Source organism: Pangasianodon hypophthalmus, chromosome 8, assembly GCF_027358585.1.
Source record: "Pangasianodon hypophthalmus isolate fPanHyp1 chromosome 8, fPanHyp1.pri, whole genome shotgun sequence".
Taxonomy (NCBI): Eukaryota; Metazoa; Chordata; class Actinopteri; order Siluriformes; family Pangasiidae; genus Pangasianodon; species Pangasianodon hypophthalmus.
In genome coordinates this window covers 16569251-16580855 of record NC_069717.1, presented here as the reverse complement: position 1 = coordinate 16580855, position 11605 = coordinate 16569251, and the positions used below count along the sequence as shown (strand labels likewise).

Below are 11605 nucleotides of genomic sequence, written 5' to 3'. Positions count from 1 at the left end.
AAACCAGTACAATAACTAAGACAGTACAATAACTACCAAAACAGGATAATAGGCACAGTAAGAGACAGTGCAGCCCTGACTAGTACACAGTTCTAATGTGGATAAGTGTCAGATATAACAGCAGTGCAAAAGAATAACAATATAATAAATTGCTCTGAATGTAAACATGACATACTATGACATAGTATTCAGTACATTTTGCCAGATGGCAGGACGGTGTAGAATTTGTTTTGCAAACAGCATATTTTTTCCCTATATGGATACACTGAAAAATTTTTTAAACTGCTTCCTCAAATTCGTTCAAATCTCAAGCTACAGCCACCAAACCACATGGTCAAACCTGAGTACACCAGGACCAGTCATTACAGACGGATTGCACTCATCCAGACTGCACAAATTACAGACAGATTGCACTCATCCTTCTCTTTCTATCCATCCTTCTTTCTTCACCCATTCATTTTAATGGGGAAAAGCTAGAGTGGGTGATGTCATCACCACTGTAACTTTTTACTTTAAAAAAAATCCATTTAGCTTTAAATTGTTGACTTACTCCCGCTTTTAAAGACAGTATATTTAAAATATATTTTTCAGGTTATAAGCATTTGTTTGGCATTAGTAGGAAGTAGGAAGTAGGAATTTCAAGTTGAGAGGGTGTTTTTTGTCTTTTCCTGACAAAGAAGGTTGTGAATTAAAAGTTGGGACTTGAGTCACCAGCTTGCCTTCTTCCCATAGTGCATCCTGGTGCCATCTCTTCCCCAGGTAAGCGACATACACGCACCCAGATGTCCACATGAAGGAAACGTGATTCATCAGACCAGTCCACCTTCCATTGCTCCATGGTCCAGTTCTGATGCTCATGTGCCCATTGTAGGCACTTTCGGCGGTGGATAGGAGTCAGCATGGATACTCTGACCGGTCTGCGGTTACGTAGCCCCATGCGCAGCAAGCTCCGATGCACTGCGTGTTCAGACACCTTTCTATCATTGCCAGCATTAATTTTTTCCATTTCAATTTGTGCTACAGTAGCTCTTCTGTGGGATTGGACCAGACGGCCCAGCCTTCACTCCTCATGCGCATCAATGAGCCTTGTCGCAGGTTCACCGGTTGTTCTTCCTTGGACAACTTTTGGTAAGTACTAACCACTGCATACTGGGAACACGCCACAAGGCCTGCTGTTTTGGAGATGCTCTGATCCAGTTGTCTAGCCATCACAATTTGGCACTTGTCAAAGTTGTTCAGATCGTTATGCTTGCCCATTTTTCCGGCTTCCAACACATCAACTTCGAGAACTGACTGTTCATTTGCTGCCTAATATCCCATCCTTGACAAGTGCCATTATAAGGAGATAATCAATGTTATTCACTTCACCTGTCATTGGTTTTAATATTATGGCTGATCGGTGTATACATAAAAAGGTTTTTTACGTATTCAAAAAGTCGTGTATACTGAACTCCGAGCCGCTAGAGGGCTGTTCTTTTCTTCTGAGCCTTCCAGGTTTAAGACGAAGTAGAAGGAAGCAGATTTTGAGGCGTGAGTGCTACGCGAATAGGTTACAGTAACTCAACAAATAAGACATGGATTACTAATAGCAGTGATATCACTGATAAAGTAACAATACATTAGGTTGTGTAATTTAAAATCCTCAGCTGCTTTGTACCTGAAGTTTCGCGTTTTCAGCTTAGGTAAGCCTGCTCTGCTGTAAACGAGCTGTTCGTAAAGGAGCATTTATGGGGTATTTGCTGATAACCTTTTCACAGACGCGAGGCTGTAATTTGCTTGGTAAATATTTCGAGTTGCGGTTGCTTCCTTAAACACAAACGAACAATTACACCATTTTGTGATTTGGATAATGAGTTAGCTAGCTACATATACTTAAATCGCTGTCTATCCCGTGTCTAAAGCAGCCAGTTTTTTGGGTTTAGTTCTAGTTTTAAGGTTAGCTTCAGCTTTGATCATTATGCCCATCCAGTGTAGCAGTTGTGCAAAAAAACGAGCAGTTCTCAGGCGGCCGAAGACCGGCCATTCGTTATGTAAATCCTGCTTCTTCTGGGCTTTTGAAGAAGAGATTCACCAAACCATCGTGTCAGCCCAGCTATTTAATCGTGGAGAGACAGTTGGGATCGGAGCATCAGGAGGAAAGGACTCTACTGTACTGGCTCATGTTCTGAAAGTGCTGAATGAGCGTTATGATTACGGCCTCAAGCTGCTGCTGCTCTCCGTGGACGAGGGCATCACGGGATACCGCGACGACTCTCTGGAAACGGTGAAGAGAAACCAACAGCAGTACGATCTACCTCTCACCATCGTGTCCTATGAAGAACTCTATGGCTGGACCATGGACGCCATCGTCAAACAAGTGGGCCTGAAGAACAACTGTACCTTTTGCGGCGTGTTTCGGAGGCAGGCGCTTGATCGGGGAGCCATGATGTTGAACGTGGACAAGATATGTACAGGTAATTTTAATCAGATAGCATTTTTAGATGATTGTTCACAGAATACAGTTGAGAGCAAATGTTCGCATTCTCTATGGTTTTTGGTGTACCTATATTTTACTTACAAACAGAAAAAGCTTGAAAACAATCATAGAGTTTGAAGAAGGTAGAGGATGAGGTGGTTACAACAGGTGTGGCTGAAGGAAGGAGTGAGTATTATATCTGAGAGTATTCTCTTCAAAGGCTGTGCAGTAAGATTGAAGGAAATTATAAAGGTAATGGGTGGCCATACAAGTTATTAACTTATGTGTTAAAGGAAAGATTCACACTGAATCACACAGAAACACAATGAACATGATGACATGGAAATATTTGTGGTATGCCTAGTGATTCTGGTGCTAATTTGTTTCCTGGTGCTGTATTTTCGTAATTCCCATGGGACTTTTGTGGTTGTGAGTTGTGCGAACGTCACTGGGGATATTGCTAGTGCTTCTACAGTGGCCTTTAATGGGAAAGAAAATTTCACTGCACCATAATGATAATGTCAAATATGAGAAATCCAATCCAGCTTGTACAGTGCAACACAGCTATATATAAAATGCCACCAACTTGGCTTGGCTAGTGAGCAATATAGGAGATGTCAAGCACTTCACTGATGCACTATCAGCAAGGAGTCAAATGACATAGGAAATAAGTTTAAACCAAAGTCTGTGTATTTGTGTGTGTTATAGTGGTATGGATTCCACAAGATGTTGGAAACATTCCTTTGGATTCTGGTCCATGTTGACATGATTGCATCAAGCAGTTCCTATAGATTTTTCAGGTGCACTTTCATGCCATGAATCTCCTTCTCATGAAGGGATGCACATGGTCACCAACAATAATCAAATAGGCTGTGGCATTCAAGTGATGATTGATTGGTATTAAATCAACGTGTGCCAAAAAACATTCCCCACATCATTACATCACCTCCACTAGCCTGGACTGTTGACACAAGGCTGGGCGGGGTCCATGGATTTATGTCGTTGGTACCGAATTCTGACCCTACAATCTGTGTGCCTCAGCAGAAATTTTGTTAAAAGGTGTTAATTTCCCCTATGTATGGAGATTTGTGGGGCACCCTGTATACACGTACATAGACACTCACCGAACTCTTTATTAGGAACGCCTGTACACCTATGCATTCATGCAATTATCTAATTAGCCAATCGGGTGGCAGCAGTGCAGTGCAACCATCAGAATAGGGAAAAAACATCAACCATCAGAATGGTGAAAAATTGTGACGTCAGTGATTTTGACTGTGGCATTGTTGGTGCCAGACCTAGCTGGTTTGAGTATTTCTATAACTGTTGATCCCCTGGGATTTTCATGCAGAATAGTCTCAAGTTGATGTGTAATAGTCTCAAGAATTGTGTAATAAAGAAAAACCATCCAGTTTGCAGCAGTTGTGCAGACGGAAACGCCTTGTTGATGAGAGAGGTCAGCACAGAATGGCCAGACTGGTATGAGCTGATAGAAAGGCTACAGTAACTGAGATAACCACTCTGTACAATTGTTGTGAGCAGAAAAGCATCTCAGAATGCGCAACACGTCGAACCTTGAGGCCGATGGGCTACAACAGCAGAAGACCATTTTGGGTTGCACTTCTGTCAGCCAAGAACAGAAAGCTAAGGCTGTAGTGGGCACAGACTCACCAAAACTAGACAGTAGAACACTGGAAAACATAGCCTGAGCTGATGAATCTTGATTTCTGCTGAGGTACACAGATGGTAGGGTCAGAATTTGTTGCCAACAGCATGAATCCATGGACCCAACCTGCCCTTGAGTCAACAGTCCAGGCTGGTGGAGGTGGTGTAATGGTGAATGTTTTTTTGGCACACTTTGGGCCCATTAATACCAATCAATTATCGCTTGAATTATCACTATTTGAGTATTGTTGCTGACCATGTGCATCCCTTAATGGCCATCTTCTAATAGCTACTTCCAGCATGAAAATGCACCATGTCACAAAGCAAACGTCGTCTCAAACTGAACATGACAATGAGTTCAGTGTTCTTCAGTGGCCTTCCCAGTCACCAGATCTGAATCCAGTAAAACACCTTTGGGATGTGGTAGAATGGGAGATTTGCAGCTTGAAAGTGCCCCTGAAAAATCTGCAGGAATTGCTTGATGTAATCATGTCAAATTTGACCAGAATCTCATAGGAATATTTCCAACATCTTTTGGAATCCATGCCACGAAGAATTGAGGTTGTTTTGAGAGCAAAGGGAGGCCTACCCAGTATTAGTATAGTGTTCCTAATAAAGAATTTGGTGAGTGTGTAGTGTGTCGAGTGTAAAAGTTGACTGTTGTTTACTGGTATATTTTCAGTTGGTACATTACCTTATCTACTTACACATGCATTAGTTTGATTAACATTATGGATTAGCTAATGTCAGCTAGCTAGCAAATGGTAACTCAGTCAGTCATGGTTCAAAACTCTAAAATCTTTTCCTGGCAACAGTAAAACCAATATACTTGCATAAGTTATGTGACTGCAATTTAGCAACATGTTTTACTTATTAATTAATAATGCTGCACTTACCACTTCGAGCTAGTGTTGTCAGTGCGTCATCTTGAATTTTTGAGCACTGTGCGTGCTCGGCAGCATGAAGAAGGGGCATGTCCAGGAGCAACATGGGCACTGTCCCATCGGCTGTACCTACAACACATGCTCTGGATCCAAAGTCTGTACTGCGCAGTCTCTGGCTTCAGTTTTCACTTACTGTGTGCAAACTCAGTCAAGATGGTGACTTCAAATATGACCAAAAGAGCCTTCAAAACTTCAAATACAGTCATGGGTTTAACCCAAAAAACTCAACACAGAATTTCAAAATAAAATTTTGGATGCCATTGAATATAATTAAAAGGAAATGTCAATTCATGGTTGACATTTCCTTTTAATTATATTCAGAAATGGATATGCACATTTTTTTCTGCTGATATTTTAATTTTTCACTGTCAGTAGTCTATTATGATACACTGTTTAATAGGGGTGATGCACAAAATTCAAATTCGATATGATATAGTGATGTCTTGATATGATCCATTTGTAATACAGCAAGAATAAGCATTGTCTCAACTTGCAATTGCAATTAATTAAAACATTTAACTATATTTAATTATAAAAGTACAATAATTGAAAATTATTACACAGTTTGCATGATCCATTCAGACTCTTAGCAGCAATTAAACAAAAACTGTGCATTAGAATGTAACAATTAAATATGGTTAATTAAACATTAGTTAATTTGTGCTGTTGTGCAGGGTCGCCAGGAAATTTCCACCTCAAAACATCTTAAAAATGGCACAAAAAAACCTGAAACTAAAAGGGAGTTTTAGAAAAGAAGTTCACATTGGTGTACATTTCTGACTGTTGTTTCAAAAGTACACTAAGTTGGTGGAAATACAGCAATCCTGCTGCTGTGACTCTCAACGGGCCATGTCTGATAGACAGGGTGCTTTATTTCACATTCAGCTGTTGGCTTGTTGTGCTGTGGAAGTCATGCGGCTCTCTTTAGCTCACAAGTGTTTTTGAAGCTTGCGTTCTCCACTTTCCATACATTAACTGTCCAGTCGCTGTGGTGATATTTTTAACCCGGCTTGATTCAGCAGGAAAAAGCTGTCTTAAAGCAGAGAGAGAGAATTTTCTTTTTTATTTCTGTATCCTCTCCTGATTCAAGATGAGAAGAAGCTACTTTCTCAAAGGAGGGAGTGTGGTCTTGATTAAGTTTAAATATTTATTGTACCTCGTGTAACATAAGTGGTATTTTAAGACAAATACCCTAGTTTATGTATTGTTTGATACACAGATCGAATCAGGGCATTGTGTCAAAAGATAAAATATGCCGTATCTTTGTAGCCCTAATATTTAACTGTTTTCTACTTTTGATAATTAAGGGGGATCTGAGAAACCTAACACGCTAAACATCTTAGTAAGAGTTAAATATTTTTGTGATAAGGGTATGCAAACTTTTACACCGAATAGTATTTATTGCATTGCGGGTTACTGTATTGCAAATATCATTCATATTGCCTCTCTTGTGTTACATTTCAAGGTCACAACGCAGACGATGTGGCGGAGACGGTGCTGATGAATGTGCTGCGTGGTGATATTGCTCGTCTGCATCGCTGCACAGCAATCAGCACAGCCAGTGATGGGGAAGGAGCAATACCGCGCTGCAAACCACTCAAATATGCCTATGAAAAAGAAATTGTCCTCTACGCCTACTTCAAGAAGCTTGACTACTTCTCTACTGAGTGTGTGTACTCACCCAATGCTTACCGTGGCCATGCACGTACTTTCCTCAAAGACCTCGAGGCAGTCAGGCCTAGTGCCATCATGGACATCATCCACTCAGGTGAGAACCTGTCTGTAAAGGAAGGAGTGAAGATGCCTGTGCAAGGAACATGCTCACGCTGTGGTTACATCTCCAGCCAGGCACTGTGCAAGTCCTGTGTGCTGCTGGAGGGCCTGAACCGAGGCCTGCCCAAACTTGGGATAGGCAAACACCACCGACTCCATGACAAGATCTTGACCCAGCAGGCTTTAACACAACAGGAGGAGAAGAAGCTAAAGGCAATGGACTTTTAATGAGGTGTTTCTGCATGTGGCATATATATTACATAGGAGCAGGGAGTGTGACCAATTGTACTATTGTTTTTTAGCCTTTGGTTTTGCAATAATTTGTTGTTCTTTGGTATTCTAGAATAAACCAGACTACTGCATTTAATTACTTTGACTTGTGTGTTTATATGATAAACACGGATATTGCAAAACACTGTGATGTGATGTATGTGCTTGCATTTGCAAACCTGAGACTAATTTGTTCAGTAATGCCTGCATGAAGTTGTGCTACACTCATATGCATATATTTCATTACAAAGTATTACATAACAGTAAAGTAACACCCCATGCATCAGTGTGTCCTTTAAAACAGCCGTTCCCAAAATGTGGCCCATCAAGCACAGCCAGGAAGTCCACAATTTTATTTTGTTACAGTTGTGGAAATTACAACTCATCACTGTCATAGTAATTACACTGATCAGCCATAACTTTAAAACCACTGACAGGTGAAGTGAATAACATTGATTATCTCATTACAGTGGTACCTGCCAAGGGGTGGGATATTAGGCAGCAAGTGAACAGTCAGTTCTTGAAGTTGATGTGTTGGAAGCCGGAAAAATGGGCAAGTGAAAGGATCTGAACAACTTTGATAAAGGCCAGATTGCGATGGCTAGATGACTGGGTCAGAGCATCTCCAAAATGGCAGGTCTTGTGGGGTGTTCCCGGTATGCAGTGGTTAGTACCTACCAAAAGTTGTCCAAGAAAGGACACCCGGTGAACTGGCGACAGGGTTATGGGCACCCGAGGCTCACTGATGCGCGTGGGGACTGAAGGCTAGCCCGTGTGGTCCAATCCCACAGAAGAGCTACTGTAGCACAAATTGCTGAAAAGTTAATGTTGGCTATGATAGAAAGGTGTCAGAGCACACAGTGTGTCACAGCTTGCTGCATATGGGGCTATGTAGCCACAGACCGGTCAGAGTACCCATGCTGACCCGTGTCCACTGCCGAAAGTGCATACATTGGGCACGTGAACATTAGAACTGGAACATGGAGCAATGGAAGAAGGCGGCCTGGTCTGATGAATTACATTTTCTTTTACATCATTTGGACGCTTACCTGGGGAAGAGATGGCACCAGGATGCACTATGGGAAGAAAGCAAGCCAGCAGAGACAATGTGATGCTCTGGGCAATATTCTGCTGGGAAACCTTGGGTCCTGGCATTCATGTGGAGGTTATTTGATACGTACCATCTACCTAAACATTGTTGCAGACCAAGTACACCCCTTTGTGGCAGCGGCATTCCCTAATGGCAGTGGCCTCTTTCAGGCGGATAATGCGCCCTGACACACTGTAAAAAATTGTTCAGGAAAGGTTTGAGGAGCATGACAAAGAGTTCAGGGTGTTGACTTGGCCTCCAAATTCCCCAGATCTCAATCCGATCGCGCATCTGTGGGATGTGCTGGACAACCGAGTCTGATCCATAGAGGCCCCACCTCGCAACTTACAGGACTTAAAGGATCTGCTGCTTTTTGCCAGATACCACAGCACACCTTCAGAGGTCTTGTGGAGTCCATGTCTTGACGGGTTAGAACTGTTTTTGCGGCACAAGGGGGCACGATATTAGGCAGGTGGTTTTAATGTTATGGCTGATTGTTGTATATTTGGTATTGAATTCTTATAGTTTGTATAGTCAATTTGTCTGGTTACTTGAATTAAATGGGTTTAATCTCAACCTCAGTAACTCAGAAAATACAAGTAGACCTATAAATAATGTCAGTTTGGACAATATGTTGTGTTGGTGAAAGGTCCAGGAATAAAAAGCTATAATAATCCAGAGTATTAGTTTACACATTTGGATAAGGAATGAATAATACTCCTAATATTTTAATAGATGGATTATGCTAATTAAGTAATTCTGTACTAAGGGGGTTTTGTGTAATTTAATTTTCAAGTAGAGCAGTCCCTAGCTGCAAATATTTAGAGAACCTCTGGTTTAGAAAACCCATAATACTTGATAGCAAGTACATGAGCAAGAGGAACTGACTGTACAGGAATATCTTCAATTAGATTATTCCTACCTGATTCACCCTTCTCCATGATCAATTATGAGTGCTTTTAAACATGTTGGATATTAAGACCTGATTTAAAGATAGTGTGTTATAAATGAAATCACCTTGTACTTTTACAGTAGTCACTGCTCCACGGAGTACAGCATGATAATCTCCGTGAAGACGCATTGGCCTACACAAATGTAGCAGGCTTAGCAGAGGATATGCATTGTGTATTAATTTTTATGTGTTCCGTGTGTTTCAGGCTGGTCTTAGAAAGTGCGCGTGTGCACTAGAGGGCGCGCGTGCTGAGTGAGTTCCCCTCTTTGATGTCGCCGGACTCTGCTCACTCAGACCTGCGTGTTTGAGGAACCATACAACTTCGGGAGAACTTGTTTTAGAAAAGAGAGAGAGAAAAAAAGTCAAGGCTACGGGTCGCCGCATTCTTCTAGCGACGTGGACGCGAACAAGCGAAGAATTTAGCTCAGCATGGACGATTTAGGTAAGACAATTTTCCTTCTCCATACCTTTATCTTTCCTGTCGGGTGGGGGAAAAACAACATAGCGGAAAATGGGTATGGGTGGAATGGGAAGTGCTAACATGCTACTTCGTGTGTAGCTAACTAACAATGAATAGTTTTAAAATGAACTAGCTATTTTCGCCAGTGTGTGAATCTGTCTTCACTGTATGACCAAAGTGGTGAAATCTTCTCTTTGAGCTGTTCTGATAGCAGAAACTCGTATTTGATTACCACTCAGTTGGCTAGCTTAGCTAACAAGTTTGGGAATGCCAGAGCGTCCGACTCCTTGTCTAAGAAACGTTTAAAAATATAGTTATTCAGATACGAATACAATCGCTTCTTCGTCGGGTTAGAGGGATTTGGACTTTCACATGGACAAAAGAAACAATCTTTTGATTCCTATGTTAGTATCCTGTTTCTTGCTCCCAGAGTTTTCGAACGCAAGTCCCGGCGTTCTTCCTATTTGTTATCTTAATCTGAGTAATTAGCTTTGAATGACAAAAATCAGCAGTTCAACACCAGTAACAAGCTCATATTTAAGGAAAAATGTAGAACCTCAACGGAGTTTTGCTACATTTTAGGTATGTTTTAAATAAATACTTACGTTAAGTACATGTCTTTCATGTGTAGATATTCAGTTTCCTTTGGTGATAATCTCTAGCTTCTTATCTATGATACCTAAGTTTTGTATTTAAAAAATACATTACATGAAATATATTCAATCCACTAAAAATGTGTAAATTTTTTGTCACTTGTCAATTTTTCATGGTTATAGTTAGAATACTTTTTCTGAGCTCAGGTTTGGTCAAAATAAGGAACCTTAGAGATAACAGCACGGATTTTAATGCGAGAAATACTCTCCACCCAGACAGCCTCGAGTAGACACTGTCATTTGTTCACAATAACAATAATATGAATGTTAAATGTTGTATAACTGATACATGCCTTCGTGTATACATTAAACATTTTCACGTTAGCATTATAATATTACCAATGAGGAACCCTAAACAAGTTTTCTTTATTAACAAATTACATTTATATTAAAAATTACGTTTGGCTGGTTGAGGCATTACTGCTGGTTAGTGTGTTGTTCTTGTCTGTCTTTATGCCTCTTAATGTCTCTCTCTCTCTCTCTCTCTCACACACACACACACACACACACACACACACACACACACACACACACACACACACACACACTGTCACATGCACATTATTTTTTTCCATGACTGATCCTGGTTTGACAGTAGCTGTATTACCTGTGTTTCCCTCTAAGAAACCACCAGATAAATCAAGACACCATACAAAAATTTATATTTTAAACATTATGAAATATAAATTATGTAATCTGTAATTATAGTGTTCTTCATTGAAAAGAACTCTATTAGATATTTAACAATGTAGAGCATTTATTGTTAATGCCTATATCAAGACACTGCATTAGTAGTCAACACCTCTGACAAAACTGACAAACTTCCATATATACATGCATGCAAAATAAAAAAAAAAAATGATTTGTTGTTTAATGTTTTTGTTGTAATTCAAGCTAATAACCATAATTTCTAATAATTTCTAATAATGTGTCTTGTGTGTGAATCCCTGTCTATATAGTTGCCTTGTGGGTGTAGTTTTACAAATTTGCCAAGTTACAGTTGCTAATTCCTTACACGATTACCTTTTTCTTGTTCCTTCGATTGATCTTTTGATTGCTTCTAAAATTTGGGAAATTCCGGTCTAAAATATTCAGGGCTTAACTGTTGATTCATTTTAATGATGTCCTTGTATGATTATCTTTGAGAACATTTCTTTTGTTTTCAGAAACTTAACCAGATAAACAGACACTATGAATTGTGTATTTAGGTTAATTTATATGTCGTGTGTATACGTTACCAGTCCTAACAGGCCGAAGTCCAGTGTATTTTGTTGATTTTCCTGCTCAAAGACACTCAATTCAACAGTTAATCACTAGTTAATTACAAGCAGGAACATCACTAA

The 11605-nt window shown here is 40.3% G+C and overlaps 2 protein-coding genes across 8 annotated transcripts in view; both read left to right on the top strand.

The window, feature by feature from the left end:
* The first annotated feature begins 1474 nt into the window (after positions 1–1474).
* pxnb (paxillin b) overlaps positions 1475–11605 on the top strand; it is a 34714-nt gene continuing 24583 nt past the window's right edge. For 2 of the 7 annotated variants that reach the window (XM_026910743.3, XM_053236093.1), the window contains exons 1-2: positions 1475–1682; positions 9355–9591. In XM_026910743.3, coding sequence (XP_026766544.1) covers positions 9579–9591 — 13 coding nt within the window. In that variant the 5' untranslated portion in view covers positions 1475–1682; positions 9355–9578. The remainder of the gene's footprint in view (positions 1683–9354; positions 9592–11605) is intronic. The other 5 variants (XM_026910740.3, XM_026910739.3, XM_053236092.1 and 2 more) reach the window with 4 other exon arrangements.
* Positions 1682–7204, top strand: ctu1 (cytosolic thiouridylase subunit 1 homolog (S. pombe)). Its single transcript, XM_026910749.2, has 2 exons — positions 1682–2453; positions 6530–7204. The coding sequence occupies exons 1-2, from the start codon at positions 1958–1960 to the stop codon at positions 7063–7065; spliced, it is 1032 nt and encodes a 343-aa protein (XP_026766550.1). The 5' UTR covers positions 1682–1957; the 3' UTR covers positions 7066–7204.

Excerpts from the sequence above, each read along its gene's own strand:
- ctu1 (XM_026910749.2), top strand. The coding sequence starts at position 1,958 with ATGCCCATCCAGTGTAGCAGTTGTGCAAAAAAACGAGCAGTTCTCAGG. Across the intron at positions 2,454-6,529 it reads CGTGGACAAGATATGTACAG|GTCACAACGCAGACGATGTG; the intron begins GTAATTTTAATC and ends TTACATTTCAAG.